The 25,557-nt window shown below is 39.2% G+C and overlaps 1 protein-coding gene across 1 annotated transcript in view; it reads left to right on the top strand.

The window, feature by feature from the left end:
• NAALADL2 (N-acetylated alpha-linked acidic dipeptidase like 2) overlaps positions 1–25,557 on the top strand; it is a 378,602-nt gene that overhangs the window by 98,711 nt on the left and 254,334 nt on the right. Inside the window, exon 5 of the mRNA XM_075269559.1 lies at positions 25,405–25,543. Coding sequence (XP_075125660.1) covers positions 25,405–25,543 — 139 coding nt within the window. The remainder of the gene's footprint in view (positions 1–25,404; positions 25,544–25,557) is intronic.

Raw genomic sequence — 25,557 nt, 5'->3', positions numbered from 1 at the left:
CACTATATACCAGTAGCAAAAATAGTGGGTGTATATAGCCCCAATTCTATTGCTAGGGGACTTGCAGGGTATTTCTGAGGTGAAGGTGGGGGGGGCACACCGTTGGAACGGGGATTTGGGGTGTATATATGGGGTATACGGGAATACACTGTCAGTGTATTCCATTCAGGATCCTGGAAAAGCTGGGTTGCGGCGATTGAGCCCGTCAGTGCCACGTTACACTGACAAGCTTCTCCCTGGAATTTAGCTCTTATAAGAGCTCTTGGTTGTCTTCTCCTTCCTATCCTAGCCTGTCCCTGCCTACCCAGAATCTAAGCCCTAGCTAGCTGGACGGAAACCTCCGTCCCCGGTGAATTGCAAGCTCAGAATGACGCGAAGCTGGGCGTCGCTGTTCTTTTAAATTAGAGGTCACATGTTTTCGGCAGCCAATGGGTTTTGCCTACTTTTTTCAACGTCACCGGTGTCGTAGTTCCTGTCCCACCTACCCTGCGCTGTTATTGGAGCAAAAAAGGCGCCAGGGAAGGTGGGAGGGGAATCGAGTAATGGCGCACTTTACCACGCGGAGTTCGATTCGATTCGAACATGCCGAACAGCCTAATATCCGATCGAACATGAGTTCGATAGAACACTGTTCGCTCATCTCTAAGTACTATGTCAGGAGAATTTGCTATGTAAAGGTATTCTATGTTACCATGTAGGGAATGGGTAGACTCTATTTTTGTCACTAATTAAACCATAAATAGATGTAAATTATTTATTAAGTCTGTTTTTGTTTAATTATTGTATTTTTTTTTTTACATTTTATTCTCTACTTGTTTATGGGTGCATTAACAACATTTACCTGGACCATTGAATTCTATAGACTGGATACATTAGTTGACTTAGTTTTGAGAGTCTTGTAGACATCCTCTGTGACTCTTACAGATATGATTGTAAAGGAGGTGAAGTAAGGAACCTGTGACAATCATTTATTGTGTGTGTGTGTGTGTGTGTGTGTGTATATGTATATATATGTATATGTATATATATATATATATATATATATATATATATATATATATATATATATATATATATATATACACACACATACACATATATATCTCAAAATCTGCAGCACTCCCTCAATCAACCCGGAGTGTGTTACACAAGGTTTTTTTTTTACCTAGGAATTTTTCCCTACTTTTGCTATTGTCGCTTTTGCGTATGAGCCACCTTCAATTAATGTCAATGTCTGTTTCAATCTACTACACATGCGCTGATGTACTGATGATGTGGCATTGATGTGGAACTAAACTGGGGGGGGGAGAACACCAAGAAGACCTCCGAGAAGTTCTCTCTTTTCGTTTGATCTCAGAAGGTTTCCTAATTAAGATTCTAAGGGGGTAGGGGTTTCATACCTGCGCTCGTTGTCCAGTTTGCGCAATCATTCCAGTCTCTGTCTTCTACCTCGCAAAACTGGACAAGAGACGGAAACCCGGTGGTCAGTTTTCAAACTGCTTCACTTAAATGAGTTTGCAAAGGTGACCGCCTGTGTGCGTGTTCTGTCATGCCCTGCACGTCGGACAGGCAGAAGACGCACACGGGCAGTCACTTTTACAAACCCATTCAAGTGAATGGGTTTGAAAACTGATCGCCAGGTTTCCTTCTCTTGTCCAGTTTTGCGGGGCAGAAGACGGAAACCGGCCGGATTGCACAAGCTGGACAACGAGCACAGGTGTGAACCCTCCCAAGTCTGCCTTTCATCTTATAGATCTTAATTAGGGTTGCGCGATCGTGTTCGGAAAAGATCGGATTCCGATCAGCTATCGAGAAAATTTCACGATCGCCATCGGAATTCCAAACACGATCTTTTTATGTGGGATCGAGATCGGTGATTTTTCCCACAATGCTTTGCTTAGCCTTCACACTGAGTATACGCTGTATATTCAGTGTGAAGGCTCCGCTGCAGTTCCATAGGAATGAATGGAAGCAGCCGACACGCAGCCTTAACCCCCTGCGCGCCGGCTGCCTCCATTCATTCGAATGGAAGGCTAAACTAAATCTCTAGCAGCTACTTACCTCTAAAGATGTCTGCTCCGGTGCCCTCCTTCTTCTTGCCTCGCTGCCCAGCCTCCCAGGTTAATGTTTAAAGTGCTAGGTAGGCGGGGCTTGTGGCTTAGAGTGTGGGCTTGTGGCTTAGAGTGTGACCCAGAGTGTTTACATCTTGGGAGACAGATTTGCATATTCTTCCCATGTTCCTTTGCAGTGGAGCAACTGTGGCTGTATAAGTCTCCACACACCTAAGAAGGTGGTCTCTCCCTAAGGATAGATGTTATCCCCATAATCTGGTCTCTCAGCCTCTCACTTAAACCAAATCAATTCTCTCTAGGCTGCGCTGATGACGTCCAAAGAGACAGAAACGGTGCCGTCCGTAGCTGAGAAATTGATTTGGTTATAACCTCGCATTATGCAGTGAAGACTTCTGGGAAGTCAGGCATGATGTTCAGGGTTGCTTGCTATAGAGGGCAGCATAACAGAGGCACTGTCTCCCTGTTTACATCTTGGGAGACAGATTTGCATATTCTTCACATTTTACAATTTGGGTAAGAGCTTCTTACTACTATGGATAAAGTGGGCTTCTCTCAAGCAGTCCACTCAAAAATTCACAGAAAGGGACAAACTTTTAACCTGATAATCTAAAGAGGACTATAAAATACAAAAGTAACAGTAAATCCAGTCAATTTGCCATATCATCACATTATTAATTTCTCATTCAATCATCCAACTGACAAACACAAAAAAAATAAAGAATCAACAAAATACCAAATCTTTAAAGGATTATCTCTCCTAGAAATTTGGAACAAGCTCCACCTCCACCTTGCGGAATGACTCATCTTCAGAACTTAAACACCTAGTGTAGCAATACAATAAATCTCTGTCTTCTGCTTTTCATGTTATTGCTCCCTGTTGCACCAACATATTCACCCAAAAACTCAAGCACCACAGTTGTTCTACACAGTAGATAACCACATTGCAAGAACATAGTTAACTGTTCTATACAAATTGGGATCTTCCCTGCTCTACTAAAGAAGTTTTCCATAGACCCAGAAAAAGGAACTCATTGAAGTCAATGGTAGGCTTTTTTTTCAGCGCTGAATCTGACGCGGATTCCACACTAAATTCAGCGCCATTTTCCTCCGTGTGAATGCCCGCTTAGACCTCTCTGTAGCATTTGACACACAGGGCTGAAAGAAACAACCAGGTACACCCCAAAAAATAGCCAGAAGGAGGAGGAGAAGGAGTGGCATCCACTCTTTAATGATCATGGGGGTTCCAGAATTTGGCATCCAAAGTGATTAAATGTTTATCATCTATCCTTCTGGAAGGGTATTTAATGTTCATTTAGGCACAAAATCAAGTAAACACACAGATTTTTGTAAAGGTTTGCAAAGCGTTTTTTAGATTTTTTTTTGCCTATCACACAGGTAATATTTCTTAAAAACATCAGCATTTTTTGAGCCAGTTTTTTCAAAGACCACTTGAGGCTACAGCCCCACGTTATAGAAAAACTGCTTTTTTTGTTGAAGATTTTGCTGTGTTTTTTTGAGCCAAAAACAAGAGTGGCTAAAAAAAAATTAATGGGAAATATATAGGAAGCTCATAAACTTCTCCTGTTTAATCCACTTCTGAGTTTGGCTCAAAACACTACAGCAAAATCTGCATGGAAAAAAGCTGTTTTTATGCAATGTAGGGCTGTACCATGAGAGGTTTTTTTTCTGCCTTCCATTAATCTCTATGGAAGTTTCAGGCAGAATATGTCTGAACATCAGGCAGGGCACTTCTTTTTCACAAGAACAGAAATACATCTGCCACTGCCTACCATTAAAATGAATGAAAGGCCGATTTCAGGCATTTTTTAATGCAGATTTAGAAAGAGAATCTACATTAAAAATCTGCTCCAAAAAACCTCTGAAGCCTGATTCTGCAGCCATACATCCGTGTGCAAAACTGCAAAACCACCCTGTTATTCACTTCTAACACTCAATAAACAATCAGTTTGTAATGAATTTTAAAGGAATACTGTGATAGCTTGCATGGCGGCCAAGTTTTCGTCTGAATTGTGTCGTGTACCTTGTCATGACTGTACCATGTGATCATACGCATCTGTTTGCCTTAACAATCTAATTATCCAAACTGTAATTTTTTTTTCCTGTAGATTACAGTGTCATGCAATTAGGTTTTTCTTCCAAGCCTATATTTAATTCCCAAATATATATGTATTTTAAGTGTTTTCTCCGTCATTGCTGAGAACCTCAAAATGTCCGTTTCTAATTAAGTAAAATTGAACTACAATTCCCTTGGAACAAAAGCTGAAGTCAATAATCTTTTCTTAATTTATTTCAGAAACTAAACAATTGAATTGCTTACTATGCAGGAGAAAATGCTTACAAGATATTATTAGAATATAAACTATGCTAACAAAATATAAATGTTTGTCTTTTTGCTTACTAAGTGATGCCTTTCTGCTTATCATAGTCTTTTTTATCTATTACATTTATTTGTGAATTTCTTGCGAGTCAAAAGTCAGAACCTCAATTGCTAATTGCTTTCATTCTAACCTCAATGCTGCAGGATTTGTTTCCTTAAAGGAACACTAAATCTAGAAATAACTGATGAAAGTAACCAAAAGTTTATTCCAAGCCTCAAATACTGAAATTGTTTGCCCTAATGTAAGATTATATTGCCTTATTATTGGGCAGAGGTTTGTATTATAATTGCTTAAACCTTAAACCCTTTAGCGACCAGCCTCTTCTAGGACTTGAAGACCAAACTGTATGAGGGCATGTTTTTCTGCGGGGCAAATGGAAGTGATTTGGGGTAGATATCAATAAGTCATATACCTTATTGATTATTGTTTATCCGCTCTTTCTGGAAAAGAGCAGCAATTTTTATGCTATAAATTTTTACACCATTCAACATGCCACTCAAATAAACTGATATGATTAAATTGATGCTAAAGTTGTATGGTTTTGCTAAAAGTTTTACTACTTTTGCCATTTTGCTCCTCCAGGGGACTTTTACTTGCAATCTTCTGATTGCTTTTATACTGCTTTGCACTACATATGTATTATTCTTCCTGTCATTTTCTGACAGGCATGGTATTAGACCATGCTTTTGGCGCAGCTTAATAGGATTACACCTAGACTGCCATGGGGGTCTTCATCAGGTCGCCAGTTGCCATGTAAAGGCATCGGACCATTTTGATGCCTCCACAAGGGAATCCCCTCACTCCAAAATGGTTTACTAATCCCAGAGATTAGGATCAGGTGCATCCATGTTAGAGTCTGTGGGTGACCTCATATTATTTTGCTGTTGCTGAAATGAAGTAGAAAGTTTATATGCCAGTCACTAGTTGGTTAATATATTTAAAGGTTTTGATCAAGTTCCATTTTCCTTTTTTAATCAAGACTGTAAAAACTAACTTCTTTAAAGTTCTTTAAGTTCTCTTAGGCTCCGTTCTTTAAGTTTTAGGAGGCGGAGTTTAAGATCAGACCACAGCAATCTCCATTGTGGTCCGATCTTAGACTCTGCCGTGTCACAGACAAGCCTTCGGCAGAACCAGCGTCGATTGGCCGAATGCTGTACACTGTATAGCATTCGGCCAATCAATGCTGGTCAATGCATTCCTATGAGAAAAAGTCAGCTCCCGCATAACTGCAAGCTGCCAGCTCTCCCGACTAGCAAGCATGAGCCTGCTGCAGAACCATCGTTGATTTGCCGAATGCTATGCAGTGTATAGCATTTGGCCAATCAATGCTGGTTATGCAGGATGAGTAAGGGCCGGTTCACATTAGTGCTTGCCTCCCATCTGGAAAGGAGTCCGGAATATCAGCGCAACTGCAAGCGCTGTGCAGTTAAAGACTATAGCATAGACTATAATGGGGTCCGTGTGCTTGCCACGCACTGCCCGCATGAATCATTTGTGTGGGCAGTGTACTGCAAGCACACAGACCCATTATAGTCTATGGGGTCCATGCGCTTTAACTGCACAGCACTCCTCCTAAACACTCTCCTACTGCTACTCGTGGATTTTTTTCCCATAGACTGTAATGGGTTCAATATTCGATTGAGTAGTCGAATATTGAGGCTCTACTCGAAATGATATTGAATCTCAAATATTTCACTACTTGCTCATCTCTAATTGACAGTGTATGGGATTTCACTTTTGTTCTTGGAAGAACAGTCTTGTATAACCTGTGGAGAGAACCTAGAGGTTAATTCATTGGTCATTTCAGTTTCGAAACTGCACTACTGCAAACAGGGTACAAAAGAGAGGTTCCTGCTGCAACATTTGTCTTAGGCTATATTCACTTGACCAAGGTGCAAAATGGGCATGAAAAATGTCTATTATTCATTGCTATCTTATACCAAAGGGACACTCATTTTATGGATCCCCCATACATTTGAGGGATAGGACTGTGAAAACTGACAAAAATAGGACATGGCCTATATTTTGATGGTCTGTTACAATGAACTGTCAAAATAACGGTCATGTGAATCGCCTTCATTCAATTGAATTGAATTTAATGCTGTTCTGTGACATGTGTTAAAAAAAACGAACATCACACGGCCTTATTTACATGTCTATATACCTTTACAATTAGCCACTTACAGTGATATTTTTATGTTATTTTGCAATATGAGATAAAGAAAGTGGGAATATAAGAAAAAGATTGCTGGTGAATGTTTTTGTAAATATTTTATCTTTAATCTTTAATATTCTTTTAACCCACATTTTCTAATGTCTCTTCATATTTGCACATTCTCGTGGGGCAAAAAAAAAAAAAAAAAATGCATTGCAAGCTGAACTCTTTATATTCACTACAACCGAAATGAGGGTATTCTAAATCTTATCATGGAGTGTTTACTTGCACTTCCTAGATCTAAAGTTTGTTTATCCGGAGAAATCTGATAATATCCCAATAATTAATTATTGACATGCTTATCTCTTAGCCTTATGTTCACATGCTGAAGTGTTTCTCTATAATAGGAATAGGGTGTATGGGACAAAAAAATTCCAATTTAGCTAAAAGATAAGGCAAGCTCTATTTTTGGTTATAGTAATAGTGACAAAATTGACTTTCACCCTGCATGTGTGAAATTGATTTTTTTTTAATTTAAAATACTTTGTTATTCTTTTTCATAGAAATGTATGTATGTATGTATGTATGTATGTATGGGGCTATACGTAGAAAAGATCCCTTCATATGAATTAATTATATTTCTTCAGATCAGATATAGTACTTTCTTTGAAATATTTACTTTTCTATGAAATGTTTGTTCTTATGGCTATAAACTTGGTTTTCATGGTATAAATAGGGATATCAGTGGATATTTTCTGAGTCTGAAGGGACAGTACTATATACAGTGGCGTAACTACCACCATAGCAGCAGAGGCAGCTGCCACAGGGCCCAAGACATCAGGGGCCCGGTGACAGCTGCTACCGCTGCTATCATTATTCTCGGAGGTCTTTTCGGACCCCTGAGTATAATGATCAGGGCCCCCTGTTGCTGGAATACTTTCCACCAACAGGGGGCCCCGAAGCTGCAGCAACGGCTGACACACAGGAGCTGCAGGTCTGGCTCCTCTCAGCGCTTCAGGACGTTCCCCCTCCCTTTCTCTGCCTGTCCTCTGCCCACCAATGAGAGGGCTGAGGAGAGCCCAGGAGGCGGGGCTTATTCCTGCTGAGCTCATGCAGTCCTGCACACAAGAGGAGAAGAAGAAGAAGCTGCTCCAGGAAAATGAAACTAAAGATACACAGGTACATACTGGGGTTACTATACTTATTAATATCAGGTACACAGGTACATACTGGGGTTACTATGCTTATTAATATCAGGCATTTGGGGTGATTACTTTTGTTTTAGTAACTCCATGTGCCTCATATTAATAGCAGTTAACCCTATCATGTCCCTCACATTAACCCCTGTGTGCCTCACCATAAGAGTTACTAATATGTGAGACATATGGGGGTAATAATAATGAAGATACTTTATTATTACCTCCATGTCTCTCACATATCAGTAACTCTTATGTGAGGTACACAAGGGTTAATGTGAGGGACATGATGGGGTTAACTTCTATTAATATGAGGCACATGGAGTTACTAAATTGTAATGCACATGACCAGATTTTTTATCCACAATTGTCCTACTATAGCGGTCAGCGGGTGACGTGACAGTATTTAGTCCTATAGGGGCCACTATGGGACATAATACTGTGTGCAGGGGCCACTATGGGGCATAATACTGTGTGCAGGGTCCACTATTGGTCATAATAGAGCGCGTAGGAGGGACTCTGTCGAGATCTTCGGTGTCAGGGGGGGGGGGGCATGTCAAAAGTTTGCCACGGGCCCCGCCATTCCTAGTTACGCCACTGACTATATAGTATGTAAACCCAAAACATCCGACCTTCAATTGGAACCTATCGTTGGTCATATGCATTACAGTATTTGGGAGATACAATATGTAGATTTTTTTTTTGATATATATTCTAAATTGTTGTCCCCAATAGTAAATGGTCACTATAAACTAGTTGGTTTGCATCTGAACTCGAGGACATATAGTTAAAATCATTGTACGCTACAATAAGTCTGCAGGTACTAATGTTAGACTGCAACACCCTTTTTTTTTGTAAGCAATTTGATAAGAGGTTTTAGAAAATGTGTTCACATGATGTCACCTTTTCCCTACTTGCATTGTAAATGTTCTATTGACTTTCTCCATGTCTTGGTTTTTCCTTCAACCTAAGCAATGTTCTGATTTATTGGTGTGAGTAACTGGGGAATGCTTGACATTTCTGGAATCAGAAATCTTATTTTTCTTCTTCTATCATGAAGACAGTTTTGGAGCAACACATATGATTCATTTTTTCCAGAAATTTTAATCAGTAAAAGTGAATATGTTATTGATTTGTACATTACATTTAATAGTTTATGCTGAGAATTGTTGTCATGACAATTTTTAGCAAAGGAAATTTCTTTTTGTGTACCATTTTGTGTACATTTAAATAAATTCATTGTGCTTCATTTCTCCGGGGAATTAAAAGAAATATAAAATCCACAAGGCTCTTTTTTTTTTTTTTTTTTTTTTTTAAGTAACACAAGAAAAATTCACGAAGATTGCTAAGTAAGTTAAGTAATGAATGTATTACATAGTAGAAATGTTGCAGACCCATATAATGAATCTGTTAGCTTACAATTGTATTGGTTCACTGTGAACATATGGGTAAAGCCTTTGTAATATATGGCCTACACATTTTAAAAGGTTTTGTAGAACTATTATAGTGATTATACAATCATAGTCCAAAAAAAACCAATAGTAATCCAGCAACCAGTTTAGCATTAGATTAAAACCATATGTTTTATTAATCCATTTTAAAAAATTATTTCTTATGTTGACAGAAAACCAGTGAAAAAAATATGTAAAAAAGACACAGCACTTACATGAAAAAACGTTTACGGATTACATGGGACAATAGACACACGATGCTTTAACCGCGGTTAAAGCATCGTGTGTCTATTGTCCCATGTAATCCGAAAACGATTTTTCATGTAAGTGCTGTGTCTTTTTTTATATATTTTTTTCACTGGTTTTCTGTCAACATAAGAAATAATTTTTTAAAATGGATTAATAAAACATATGGTTTTAATCTAATGCTAAACTGGTTGCTGGATTACTATTGGGTTTTTTTGGACTTTGTATTGGTACCTGCACCGGCAGGATTCCATGGTTTTCCGTGCACCAATAGTAGCATAAGGAAAGTATTTTTTGCACTAAGACCACAGGAAACCATAGGGCTGTGACACACTTTTTTTCCACATTATACAATCATAGTATAAGCGCCACTGAATTTTTTCCAGAAAATTAATTATGTCTCAGAGAAAATTATTGCAATTAGACCTATTTTGTTATACATACATTTATTTTCTTTGCGCATATTGGAACACTACAGAAAAAAAAAAAAATGAAATAATTAACACAAAATTCCAAAAATGGAGTCACCCTCAACTTAATATTTGGTTGCGCACCCTTTGGAAAAAATACAGTCACTGAATTCAATCACTTCCTATAACTATCAACGAGTTTCTTACATCTGTCAACAGGAATTTTGGACCACTCTTATTTTGCAAACTGCTCCAGGTCTCTCATATCTGAAGGGTGCCTTCTCCCAACAGCAATTTTAAGATCTTCCCACTGGTGTTCAATGAGATTTAGGTCTGGACTCATTGCTGGCCACTTTAGAACTCTCCAGAGCTTTGTTTCCATCCATTTCTGGGTGCTTTTTGAAGTATGTTTGGGATCATTGTGTTGCACAAAGACCCATGAATAGTATAAACTTGTTTGTTGATGGATTTTTACTTAGAACACTACCAATGGGAGCACCTTATTTTGTCTTTACTATTTAAAACCGACATGTCTTGCTATTCGTTATATTCACCAAATTGTACCCTTGAGAAAGGATCTTGCAGCTCTGAAACATGTTATGTGTTCTAGTTAGAGTTGAGCGAGTACTGTTCGGATCAGCCGATCCGAACAGCACGCACGCACGCATTGAAATCAATGCACGCAGCCGGCACGCGGTGGGTTAAGCGGCCAGCCGGCGTCAAACCGGAAGCACCAGGTGCTTCCATTCATTTCAATGCGTGCGTGCTGTTCGGATTGGCTGATCCGAACAGTACTCGCTCAACTCTAGTTCTAGTATGAATAAAGGATTCCTCTGACAACATCTAGGTAAGCACAAATTTGTTCCACACTCCATAACTCCTACGGAACTAGTTGAGGGTTTGGTCCTTCTTGTAAATACTTGATGCAAGCGTCCATATGATGGAGATCCAGTGGGTGCTCCACATCTGATTTCTCCATTTATGCTTCTGTGCTTCAAGGAGTTGTGACTTCTTTACAACCCCAGAAGGTGAGCAGCATTCTCTCCTAACTCTATCTACACGTTTAATTGACTATACAACACTATATGTTGCGCAGTGCTGTCTTTTATGTATCTTTGCCACTACTGTACCATAAGGCACATGGCTAACACATGTTTTCATGCTTTTTTTTGTAACTAATAATGGCATAACATTTTCTAGCTAAAGGGGATATGCCATCTCAATGATTCTATATATACTGGTAGCTTATGTAAATTTAATTTTTTTTCCCTAAATATAATGCTTTAGAATTCTGCTTTGTTTGTCTGCTATGTGACCTTATTTCGCACAATGATCACACAGCGCTGCTATAACCACGAACCTATAGGACAAGTGCCGTCAATTACTCACTGCTCTGTCAGCAGTCTTGACTTTGGCTCAAAAATACAGCAAAATCTGCAAAACAAAAATGCTGTGTTTCTTCAATGTGAGGCCTCAGTCTATAAGACATTTTACTGCTTTTCCAATACTTTTCTGGGACTTTGATTCCTCATCAGGTCAACCTGCTTGGATACTAACTTCTAACTTTAGAAAATATTTTACTTCCACAGAATATACAAATGCATCTGGTTAAATGAAGCAGCACTGTTTGAGTAAAACACTTAAACCAGACATACTGCTACAAATAGATGTGTGATTTTTCTATCTGTTACAAATGTAACCAAGGACTATCACGCTCAAATACCCTTAAAACCTTGAACTGATATCATGCATTTCACCCGCATTCAGAATTGCTGTTAGAATAAACTTTATAGGACATATGTGAAGCTCTCAATAAACTGTTTGCATGCTGTAAATCTTTCCTAGTGGGTGTTCTGGCAAGGATCAGGGTTTATTTTAGTTACTTAAACTCTTTCTGACCTTTTCACTGCCAATCTGTGATGCAAAATGCCAACAATCTGCTTTATTTTGCATCTCTGTAAACATTATTAAAACAATTATCTGCTTCCTATATAAATAGGGTGATTGGCTTGTAATTGAAAAGCTTGGTGATTAAAGTGAACACCGTTTCTTGTTCTGTCACTTTACCTTTGTTGGTTATATAGTCAGTTCCTGGCATTTGTACAACATACAGTAATCTGATACCATTTGTGTGTATCTTAAAAACAAATGAAAAAGTATAGGCGTTTGCACTGGACCATTCACTGCTTTGGCACTATTAGTAGTAAGATCAGCTACAGCCATAGTAATCAGAGGATTTTCTATCTTTCTGGTTTATTGTTACTCACGGCCCTCTCTTTGTACCATTGGTCTGCAAGCTTTAAACTTCCAGCTAAAGCTATCATTTTAATCCCTGGCTAGTTTCCCTGACTTCATATTTTGCTGAGATGACCATGGGGGGCTGCATCCCACATTTACTTATGGGACTGACAATTACCTTTACACCTCTGCAACATACTGTATACTATATATTTATTATCATGTTAGAATAATGAATAATTAGATTTTTACCTTTTCAGAACCAAGCATCATTGATGCCCCAATGTTCAGGCCAAATTTAGCACTTTTCTATGCATTACTTTACGCAGAAATATCTTTTTAATGTCTTTGCATATCTCAACTATTTTCTCAATGTTTGTTCAGGACTCATAAAGCTTGAAATAACTAGCCTTATTTGTCAAATAGGTTGAATATTTTTTTCTGCTAGAATTAGAAGAATGATATAAAAAATGAAAAAAATTTTAATTTAGCTTTTTTATCTAAAACAGAATTATTTTTATATATTATACTAGCCTCTGCCCACAAATTTGTCTGCATGTTGTTGGTGTCGATGGTCCGCCTATATTCAGCAAATTGCTTCCATTGATGGGTTGCCTGCTCAGGTGTTTCAGCAGCTGTTAAGCTAGCCTGTTGCTGAACTCATTCCTTGTGCCGTGTCTGTGATTGCTCCGACATCTCAGAAGCTCACTGGGACTCCATATAATGAGCGTGTTGTTGGCATTGATGATCCACCTGCTCCAGTGTTTCTGCAGCTGTGAAGCTGGGCTGCCACTGAACTCATTCCTCGCGCTGTGCCTGTGATTGTTCTCAGCATCTCAGCAGCTCACTGGGAAGCCATATGATGAGTGTCTTGTTGGCGCCGATGATCCCCATCAGCTCTGCTTGAGGAGAACTCTGTGACTTCTGGCTACCTTCATAGCTCTCATTGTTTTTGAATTTTGTGACAAATATTTTCTTTTTCCCGGCATGTTTAAAAGTAGTAAACTATCAATTTGGATTAAAGGTGCATTCCTATCCAGTGTGTCAGCATGTTGCCTGGAGCAGATCAGATAATATGCAAATGCATGTACACAATCCACTGAGGGTTATCTGAGTGTTTACACAGAGAGAGAACAGACCTGGCTTGATAAGCTGCTGGCAAGAGCTGTGTAATATAGTATGTGAACATAAATTCATAACAGTCGTAAAGCCATGACATTTACCGGGATAAAACTTTTTTTTTCTTTTTTAATGTAGATTGTGAGCCCCATATGGAGCTCACAATGTACATTTTTCCCTATCAGTATGTCTTTGGAATATGGGATGGAAATCCATGCAAACACGGGGAGAACATACAAACTCCTTGCAGATGGTTTTATGCCCTTGGCGGGATTTGAACACCAGGACTACAGCGCTGCAAGGCTGCAGTGCTAACCACTGAGCCACCGTGTGGCCCCTGGGATAAAAAGTTTGTATGTGATTGAGGAACAAACATCCAAACTTTCACATTTATAATATTAGTAGATAGAATTTCTTGTAAACATGTTAAATTTTGCCTTCCTAGGTCTTCTGATCACAGGGGATACACATTTTATATAGATTGTATACAAAAAAAAAAATAGGTTTTATATGGTTTTATATTCAGCATGGCTTATTTTTTGGACCACTAGTCCATGTGTAAATTAAACAGTAGTTTGGTATAATAGAGGACTGTAAACTGCTGGTGTTATTTCTAGCTAAGCTCTCTGCTGAGAAAGAGCAAACTTCCAGGAAGTAGGTGGAGGAGGTTGGAGCACCAAAGTGAATGGAAAGTCTCTTTCACTTTACTATCATCACTATAGTTATTTTTTTTATATATAAAAGTGATGATAAAAGTCCTTAAAAGCTTACCTTACCATAGTGTAACTCCCAGACAGTAACTTCAGCATATGAGTATATAATAAGCCTGAGCTTCTACTTTGCTCTTTTAACAGCATTTATAGTATTGCTTGGACATCAACTATTCTCTATGATGGATCCTGTGCTATCGGCCCATAATTTTATAATAGAGGTGGTGTTTTCTATTACAGTCCTACCTGTGATGATCATAGTATGAGTAAAAAGTCAATATTTTAGAAAACATATTGAACACTTGGTTATCTTCTGTTGACACATTCTTTTTAAGCCAAATGACATGTTTTATTCTTCATGGAAACAAATCAATGCAGTAGATTACCGTATTTTCCGGACTATAAGGCGGACATAAAAACCTACGATTTCCTCAGAAATCGTAAGTGCGGCTTATAGTCCGGTGCGCCTTATATATGGATGGAAGCGGCGGCAAAGTCTGCGTGCCGCTTCCATACATACATAAAAGGCACCGTAAGGGTGCATTCACAGTACGGAACGCCGGCGTGTATCACAGCAGTACACGCCGGCGTTACAGCAGGGCTGCCGGACACTTCCTATTCATTTCTATGGGAGCCGGCATGCGAGCGCTCCCCATAGAAATGAATGGACAGACACTTCCCATTCATTTCTATGGGAGCCGGCATGCGAGCGCTCTATGAATGGAAAAAAGCAGTCCATTCATTTCTATGGGGAGCGCTCGCATGCCGGCTCCCATAGAAATGAATGGGTAGTGTCCGGCAGAAACAGAACGTGAAATTTACCGAGCGGTGCAGGGCGGGCGGGCGGGCATTCAGGCCTCCTCTTCCTCCGATGTTCCGTCCTTCTCCGGCACTCGCTGATAATGGCCGGGGCGCATGCGCAATATCATAATGCTTCTACTACTGCGCATGCGCCCAGGCCATTATCAGCGAGCGGCGGAGGAGGAGGACGGAACATCGGAGGAAGAGGAGGCCTGAATGCCCGCCCACCCTGCACCGCTCGGTAAGTTTCACAACATTACGGTTGGGCTCTATCAGCATGATTTTGCTGATAGAGCCCCTCCTCGCCTGCCGAGCGCTTCCAATAGAAGCGGCTGGCACGCGGGGGGTTAAGCGGCCGCTGGCAAAGTCTGCCTGCCGCCGCTTTCAAGAACATATAATGCGCACCGGACTGCGGCTTATAGTCCGGTGCGCCTTATATATGAACCGAGACGGACTATAAGGCGCTCATGGGCAATGCGGCTTATAGTCCAGTTCGCCTTATAGTCCGTAAAATACGGTACTTACTATGACGATATGATATGTAAGTCTGTGCACTGCCACGTCTGCTTTAGGCTACTTCTGAAGATTTGCATTTCCATAAATAATATACTTTGAACAAACAATAAACCTTTGATACACAAGCAGGATCTCTTGTTTTATCTTTGTTCAGCATATGCTCTTGTATCAGACAAGTTGTACATTAAGCTGTCAGACATAAAAGCTGTATATTCTGAAAGGCAAAACATAAGTTACTATCTAGTGTATAACACGGAAATGAATAAAAGCAAATAAAGCAGTGTTCATGTTTCTGTATAGTGAGATTTTTGTAAATGACCATTTTTAAATTTGTTATATTGAAATTTCTCCCAAGTAAAAAAAAAAAGAAAAGTAAATCGTTATAAATTGTACCCTATGCTATACAAGGGGTTAAAACCTTTACCAAATCCAGTGCAAAATCCCTTATTAAGGCATGCAGATTTAGCATTTTATTTTCCTGAGATTTCTGAATGCCTGAGCTAAAAATGTACATTTGTATCTAAAACCTACATATATACGACCACAACATATGAACCTATCTGGAAGCGGACTGTAAATTTCTGTTGCAAAATCTGCATGGGAAGACCCACAGCGGATTTATATTTTGTGAATATATCCTTATTACTTTTAGACTCTACAAAATTTAGAAAAACATGTTCTGTCTAATATTCTCTGACTCATTGCCATCATCAATCATAATATTGGCACTAGAGAGAGAGAGAGAGATCTAAGAGAGAAGACGATGACTGTAATAATAAAGCAGGCTCCTTCGGCTTTATCAAAGTTTGGGTTGCAGACATAATGGAATTACAGTTTTCACAACAACCAGAGTAAGAGTGAATAGAAATGAAACAGAAAGACTAAGGAATACTACACGAAGAGAAGTAAGTCTTTATATCGCTGCAAACAGCATCTTTCCTCCATGATTAGCCTATGTTATTGAAATTAAGGCCTGAATCGGTATTCTCTTTGGGACTCTTCCATGGAGACGGAATACCGAACACATTGACAAGTGGTGAGCAATGAAAGCGGTTTCCGCACAAGTCATGTGGAGAGGAAAGTCGTTCATGAAATAGTTTTCTCTCTGCATGTTCCGTGTGAACACTGTGCAGAAAACACACGGACTGCATTATAGTCTATGGGGTCCGAGTGCCTTCATTTGGCTACACGGTGACAAGACATGAGTGAACCTATCAAGATTTGTTTTGTATTGCTTCTAGATGTTCAAGAAAAAAGTTTAATTTGGTGTAACGTATATAATTCAAATTGCTTTAATAAGTTGTGTATAAACCTCTGAGAACTTCTAGGATTCTAACTCATTTCTAGCTCTCTTAACACAACCCCAGACTTGGTAATGTCAAAGTGACAGCAACAGATATATCTATGGGCAAACAGATAGTAGTTTGGTCCAAAACTGTTCCCTTTTTGGTAGCAGATACCTGTGGATGTTTGAACCCACAGAGTTATTAGAATAAGAACTTTTTTTTTTTTTTTCAGGGAGTTACAACAAGTAATGTTCTTTTTTATTTATTTGTTCTTCCTTTTTTTTCTGAAGATGTTCAAATTTCAAAAACAGCTTGACAAGCAAAGTTTAGTGTTTGCAAAGTAAAGAAACAATTACTTTTTGTTCTGCTTTTAATTATGTCTTTAAAAGCAGTAGAGAGCACAATGGACAAGGCAGGAGTTGATATGGTTGGTTCTTTTAAGCTGTTGGCAATGACAGATCTGATCATGGGTATCTGCAGCAGTTGTACAGAAATTTTTCTGGATCCATGCCTGATTCATTTTCACAAATGCAAGTTTTTCCATGCTTTTGCTAATTTTAATGTCATGGTGAATACCCAATGTATCAATGGGATCAGGTCTCAGAAAGGATATTAGATAGAGTAAAGATAGAATCTAGGTATGACTGAACCTGGTTGTGCAGCCAGTTACTATTGTTACTTAGCTGTATCAGATTAGCACTGTGCGTAAAAAAAAAAAAAAAACTGGTTCAGTGCCTGCAATACCAGGATCGTGGCGAGGAGTGGGTTCAGTTAACGTACACTCACATATCTGGGACAAAGTGTTGCTTGAAATCCCAACCCTACATTTAGCTATTCAATATGACTGAAGAAGAGGAGTCTCAGACTAGAAGAAGCAGACAGTGATGATGACAATAACAACCATATAGTACTTGTATATGTGGCCTTGCTATAAGAGTAGCCAAGGGGAGGAAGAAGATGGTTTCTCCTAAATTAGTTTTCTCCATAAGAGCTTTAGATGTTGCAAAATTTGTTGAAAGAGAGTCAGAAATTTTGCACTTGTGTCTAGATGACCATTAATTAGTATCTGCCTACAAAAATCTGACATGGGAGATGCCACCACCAAGTACACTTGGAACATGTTGCCATCATCATCACTACTACTATTACACAGAACCGTGACCAGAATGCTTAAAACATGTCTGCTAGTATCACTGCTAGCCCAAGCTTTCCTGGGAGGTCTGCCTGTTTTAGCTGTACATTAGTCTGGATCATTAATTCCATCACTACTAGCCGCTTCTTCTTTTTTTGCAAAGCTCAGTTAAAAAGGTAGTGCAGCGTATATATACACTGCTAAAAAAAATAAAGGGAACACTCAAATTACACATCCAAGATCTGTATGAATGAAACATTCCCATTGAATACTTTGTCCTGTACCAAGTTGAAAGTGGTGACAAGAAAATCACACAAAAATCATCAATGGAAATCATAAGGAGTTCCCCCCCCCCCCCGCATAATTAAAGTGGAAAAACACACTACAGGCTTATTCAACTTTGATGTAATGTCCTTAAAACATGTCAAAATGAGGCTGAGGTTGTGGATGGTCTCCTGAGCGATCTCCTCCCAGACCTGGACTAAAGCATCTGCCAACTCGTGAACAGTCTGTGGTGCAAAGTGACGTTGGTGGATGGAGCAAGACATGATGTACCAGATGTGCTCAATCGGATTCAGGTCTGGGGAACGGGTGGGCCAGTCCATAGCTTCAATGCCTTCATCTTGCAGGAACCGCTGACACACTCCAGCCACATGAGGTCTGTCATTGTCCTGCATTAGGAGGAACCCAGCGCCAACTGCACCAGCATATGGTCTCACAAGGGGTCTGAGGATCTTATCTCGGTACCTAATGGCAGTCAAGCTAGCTCTGGCGAGTACATGGAGAACTGTGCTACCCTCCAAAGAAATGCCACCCCACACCATTACTGACCCACTGCCAAACCGGTCATGTTGAAGGATGTTGCAGGCAGCAGATCACTCTCCACGGCATCTACCGGCTCTGTCATGTCTGTCACATGTGCTCAGTGTGAACCTGCTTTCATCTGTGAAGAGCACAGTGCACCAGTTGCAAAGTTGTCAATCCTGCTGTTCTGTGGCAAATGCCAAACATCCTGCATGGTGTTGGGCTGTGAGCATAACCCCCATCTGTGGACGTCAGGCCCTTATACCATCCTCATGGAGTCGTTTTTTTAGCTGTTTGTGCAGACACATGCATATTTGCGGCCTGCTGGAGGTCATTTTGCAGGGCTCTGGCAGTGCTCCTCCTGTTCCTCTTTGCACAAAGGCAGAGGTAACAGCCCTGCTGCTGGTTTGTTGCCCTCCTGCGGCCCCCTCCACATCTCCTGGTGCACTGGCCTGTCTCCTGGTAGCGCCTCCAGGATCTGGACACTACGCTGATAGACACAGCAAACCTTCTTGCCACAGCTCACATTGATGTGCTATCCTGGATGAGCTGCACTACCTGAGCCACTTGTGTGGGTTGCAGAGTCGGTCTCATACTACCACGAGTGTGAAAGCACAACCAACATTTAAAAGTGACCAAAACATCAGCCAGAAAGCATTGGTACTGAGATGTGGTCTGTGGTCACCATCTGCAGAATCACTCCTTTATTGAGTGTGTCTCGATAATTGCCAATAATTTCCATCTGTTGGCTATTCCATTTGCACAACAGCATGTGAAATAGATTTTCAATCAGTGTTGCTTGGAGTTACATTGTGTTGCTTAAGTGTTCCCTTTATTTTTTTGAGCAGTGTAATTTCACAGAGGTACTTTACATAAGATTACTTTTTTTGGTTAGTTAAAAAACACAAGACAGATTTTACTGCATCACCTTTTAGGGAAAAAAAAGCTTAATTAATGAGGCAGAATATGTATATATCTTTCAATGGGTTTTGGCATTTGGCAAGGAAAAGTTAGCCAAATAATTTCAGCTATGTACAAGTAGAGTCTTGTGTAGCATGACTAAATTGTGTTTTCTTTGTTTTAGACACAGTAGAGATTGAATTTATGGTTCAATCAGTTTTTATTGTACAAAGGATTGCATACAAAACAAAACAAATATGCGTCTTCCGTCTGTCCTTTGACTTCAGCTGAAAAGTACACAATAGATTTATAAGTGGAGCATACAATAATGGGAAGCTAGTAACTAATACAAGAACTAAAACATGTAGAAAACAAAGAAATAACAAAGAACATTATTGCTCTGGGTGTCACATCTGCCTATGTATAATGTAAGCATGAAAAAATAAAAAGAGTGAAAGCTAGGAGAAAGAAGAGAGAATTATAGGGGGAGTAGATGGAGGGTAAGAAGGGGAAGGGAAATCTAGGGTTAAAATGATGTCAGTGGCGGATCTACAGCCATAGCAACTGTAGCAACTGCCAAAACACTCCTTAAGCCTCGGTGGGCTCCACCCACATCGTAGAAGTCACATTAAGTGAAAAAGTCTAGAATGAATTGGTTTGTGTAAGAATGGTTTGTTTTAGTCGGAAATGGTTGTTATTCCACACAAATGCATGGGCCAGTCTCTGAAGCCTTAGCAAGAAAGTGGGATAGGTCATGAGGGAAAGTATGAAATACATAGAGCAAGCATGTTAGTATGTCCACTTTAAGAGTGTTGATCCTCCTAAACCAGGACAGGGTCAACTGGGACCACTTGTTAGAGATTGAATTGAAATGTTTTGACTTTGAGCATTGTATTAGAAATGGATTGATGTGATTGCTGCAGTAAGGTAGGGCTCTGACACACATAGCTGTGATGCTGGTTGGTGTCACAAACTGAGTAACCCTGTCTATATCAAGTAAGTCAAAATTGTCTTCTAGTGTCCTTCCTAATACACACACTGCACTACCACAGGATCCCTACACTGTTTTATCATTGTATCTGTGCTATTTCCTAAGTCTGTCTTAGCTGCACATACAGTCCTATGAAAAAGTTTGGGCACCCCTATTAATCTTAATCATTTTTTGTTCTAAATATTTTGGTGTTTGCAACAGCCATTTCAGTTTGATATATCTAATAACTGATGGACACAGTAATATTTCAGGATTGAAATGAGGTTTATTGTACTAACAGAAAATGTGCAATATGCATTAAACCAAAATTTGACCGGTGCAAAAGTATGGGCACCCTTATCATTTTATTGATTTGAATTCCCCTAACTACTTTTTACTGACTTACTGAAGCACAAAATTGGTTTTGTAACCTCAGTGAGCTTTGAACTTCATAGCCAGATGTATCCAATCATAAGAAAAGGTATTTAAGGTGGCCAATTGCAAGTTGATCTCCTATTTGAATCTCCTCTGAAGAGTGGCATCATGGGCTACTCAAAACAACTCTCAAATGATCTGAAAACAAAGATTGTTCAACATAGTTGTTCAGGGGAAGGATACAAAAAGTTGTCTCAGAGATTTAACCTGTCAGTTTCCACTGTGAGGAACATAGTAAGCAAATGGAAGACCACAGGGACAGTTCTTGTTAAGCCCAGAAGTGGCAGGCCAAGAAAAATATCAGAAAGGCAGAGAAGAAGAATGGTGAGAACAGTCAAGGACAATCCACAGACCACCTCCAAAGAGCTGCAGCATCATCTTGCTGCAGATGGTGTCACTGTGCATCGGTCAACTATACAGCGCACTTTGCACAAATAGAAGCTGTATGGGAGAGTGATGAGAAAGAAGCCGTTTCTGCACGTACGCCACAAATAGAGTTGCCTGAGGTATGAAAAAGCACATTTGGACAAGGCAGCTTCATTTTGGAAACAAAAATTGAGTTGTTTGGTTATAAAAAAAAGGCGTTATGCATGGCGTCCAAAAAGAAACAGCATTCCAAGAAAAACACATGCTACCCACTGTAAAATTTGGTGGAGGTTCCATCATGCTTTGGGGCTATGTGGCCAATGCCGGCATCGGGAATCTTGTTAAAGTTGAGAGTCGCATGGATTCCACTCAGTATCAGCAGATTCTTGAGAATAATGTTCAAGAATCAGTGACGAAGTTGAAGTTACGCCGGGGATGGATATTTCAGCAAGACAATGATCCAAAACACCGCTCCAAATCCTCAGGCATTCATGCAGAGGAACAATTACAATGTTCTGGAATGGCCATCCCAGTCCCCAGACCTGAATATCATTGAACATCTGTGGGATGATTTGAAGCGGGCTGTCCATGCTCGGCGACCATCTAACTTAACTGAACTTGAATTGTTTGTCCAAAATACCTTTATCCAGGATCCAGGAACTGATTAAAAGCTACAGGAAGCCACTAGAGGCTGTTATCTTTGCAAAAGGAGGATCTACTAAATATTAATGTCACTTTTCTGTTGAGGTGCCCATACTTTTGCACCGGTCAAATTTTGGTTTAATGCATATTGCACATTTTCTGTTAGTACAATAAACCTCATTTCAATCCTGAAATATTACTGTGTCTATCAGTTATTAGATATATCAAACTCAAATGGCTGTTATAAACACCAAAATATTTAGAACTAAAAATGATTAAGATTAATAGGGGTGCCCAAACTTTTTCATAGGACTGTAACTGTGTCATCTCTTTAATACCACAAAATGGACGTCTTCTCTTTCTGTCTATGAATCATCTCTGACCTCAGTCCAATAGTCCCTCATGAATGGCTTTCTCCTGTCATAATAGCTGTTTACAAGACATTATGGGGAAGTCCACTGGCTCCTAAGGTCATACGATTCTCCTTCTCTGCTTTCTTCATGCTTTCATTTGGCAGCCGCCATTTTAGCTAGTTTGAGTAGACTGAACTGTAAAACCTTCAGATGTGCTCAAATCCAACGTTTTTCAGACCATATCTTTAATGGTGGTCATGCTTCTTGCTTTCTTCTGCTACGCATCACAGTTTAAGTGGGATAAAATTGGTTAAAAGTGAACTCTGTTATGTATTTGTAGGATAATAATAGATTTGTGATCAAAACTGAATGCTTGACATGATGCAATGATTGCAAACTATATCCATGAATGATCTTCAGAAATCCCACAACAGACGGCTCCACATCAACAGCTAAATGTTTAATGACCCTTACGGAAAAAAATCCTGTCCAACTATTGGTTTTGGATTAATACCAAGAGATTTAACAGTGTCACAATATCAAGCTTTTCCCTCTGTCCTTCTTTCCCTTCCTTAGATTAGTACAAATGTTGATGCTTAGAAGGGGAGATATACTTTAAATTACATTTTTACAGCATATTGAGTCATTAGTAAGTCATATGAATAATGAACATTTTCTTGAAGGCTCCTTACCATTGTTTTAGCGTAAAATGACACCTATAACTGCAACACGACACACGTGTCCAATATATAATATATTGACTTAATACAATATAATGAAGACGCCACAATAATATTTGTTGTGTGGTTAGTTGTCAAAACTATATATTTTTTGCAATGAGGATTTATTTTTATGTGTGTCATGGTATTTAACATATCTAAAGCATAAAACTTTATGATGATATAAAATATTAATCCTGTGTCCATTAAATATTAAAGTCTGCCGGCCAGTGAACATTTATTATTTTTAAGCCACCAATATCTTACTGCTAATTACCCATACATTCATAAAGATATTTTAATTGAACTTTTTATGTTTTAGATATATTGTAAAAATTGTAGGTACTTTTCTCTACTTATGTAGGTCATAATTACATGTCAATTAGTAAAGTCCATTGATACATGGCAAAATGCTGGAGACTGCAATTACAAACATGACAATTAAATAGACATACATTATATATGCTTTGCCAAGACCCCATGCAAATTAAAAAATAAAGCACATTAAGTATCCTACCTTTATAATACATCTTCATCGGGATTTTAATTTTTCCATTTTGCTATAGGGACAGAAAAATTGAACTTCCTATATATTTCCCATTCCTTTTGTAGCCATTCTTGGCTTTGTCTCAAAAAAATGCCTAAAAATCTGTAATGAAAATGCTGCATTTCTGCAACATGGGACCTTAGCCTAAGCCCCCAACAAAAAAGCGCTGTAGGAAAGACTGTGGCAGAAATGCATCACAATTTTTTCTGTATCACTTTTCACACTCCAATAATAGTGTGTTTTGTCTCCAATGTTGTCATTGCATCCTATTAAGCAATGATGTACCTAACCACCTGCAAAACCCAGCAGAGGCTGGAACTACAGGTGTCAGGATAAGTGAGTATGGCTTCTTATGTTATTTTTATGTCTTTCCTGCCCTAACTTAATTTTGACTTCTGGGCCATAAAAGTAATTTAACCACTTCAGTACCGGGCCAATTTGTGGTCCAGGACCAGACACATTTTCGTTTTTTTGTTGTATGTGCGGTTTTCAGGGCTGTAACATTTTTCTCGTATGTCTCATTCAGCTAATTTTTGCGTCTTTTTTTCGGGGACACATAGGGCTTTATTTTTATCTTGTTTTTATTTTCGAATGTGTTTTAATTTTTTTATATCTGGGGAAATATAAACATAATAGTAGGGAAATTGTGTCTGGTTTTCACTTTATTTTTTATTTTTTTATTTAATAACACAAAGAGCTACTAAAAAAACTTTATAAAATAGTTCTTCCTCTCCATTACAGTAATTTTTATTTTGTATGGTGTTGTCGAGGGTGGGGCTATAACCTTTAATAACGGCGTTCTATTAGCGTAATATATTTTTTAAAATTATTTTATTTTCATTTTTTTAACTTTTTTATTATTATTTTTTTTTTTTTTTTCAGATTGTGTCCCCATAAGGTCATAACAGACCTGTGGGGACATCTGATCACTTTTTTTTGTTAGGTAGGCTGATCTCCCCTATAACTGAGGCTGCTACATTTAGCCTCAGTTGCAGGAGAAATACAGCCTCCTGCACACTGTTCTTTAGACTTAAAGAGCTGATCTGGGTCCTGTAGGACCCAGCAGCTCTTGTAAGACACTGAGCCCGTTGGATCACGTGACCGCCAGGTCAGAGGGCGGCCGTATCATGGCGGCGCCCATAGCCGTGTATACAGCGCTCATTGAGCGCTGTATACACAGCGATCAAGAAGGCAGGGAAGGGAATACATTTTCCCTGCCATCTCTCTGGGAGCTGAGGCTGAAGTTACAGCCGGCTCCCAGTGAAAGCAGCTACACGATCTCCTTGCAGCTGCTGTGTTCTGACTGGACGTACCTGTACGTACTGTCAGAACTAGGCAACCACTTCCCGGACGTTTATACTCTATGAGCGGTCCGGAAGTGGTTAACTAGCTAATCTTGAGAAGTGTGTGTGTATATCAGTAATATAAATATATATAGAGAGAAAGAGAGAGAGCGCAATATAATTGTACCCTGTCTAGGCAATGTTCAATAAACTCCAAGCTGGAACATTTGTAGAGCTGAGCATTGCCTAGTCTAGATACAACTATATCAGCTGAAAGCAGAATTAGGTCTGTATTGGTTTTCAGTCTATGAATGTAAACATGAATGCTCTTATTCAGTGACAGCAAACTAATATCCAGAACATATAAATGAGCTGAAACATAAACTATATTATAAAGGTTCTATATAAAATGTAATACAAGATAATTGTATGTGCTTTGTTACTTACTGTACAGTATATACTTGTGTCTCAGAAGCTCAAAGGTATTGTGCCGATATGGAGACGTATCCCCTTTCCACGGGGGGACGAGTCCCGCTGCTGGATATTGGTCCATGTCATCTATTTTCAGTTTTATTTTTTACCATATAAAGACTAAATTGCAATTTATGCTTGTTATGAAGACTAATTAGTTTTGTGTATTTGCTTTCAACCTAGCTGTCGTTGTTGGAGGAAATTGGATTTGGAGGAGTGCTTATTTACATCGATCCGTGCGATTTTCCGGAGAAAGACGAAGCATTTATGCTTTCCTTAAAAAGTGGAGGATTCCAATTTACATCTGAGTCTTCTAATTATAGTAAGTTATGGTTA

The sequence above is a fragment of the Leptodactylus fuscus genome, chromosome 3 (assembly GCF_031893055.1).
Source record: "Leptodactylus fuscus isolate aLepFus1 chromosome 3, aLepFus1.hap2, whole genome shotgun sequence".
Taxonomy (NCBI): Eukaryota; Metazoa; Chordata; class Amphibia; order Anura; family Leptodactylidae; genus Leptodactylus; species Leptodactylus fuscus.
The sequence above is the reverse complement of the archived record's forward strand: the minus strand, read 5'-3'. Positions and strand labels throughout refer to the sequence as shown.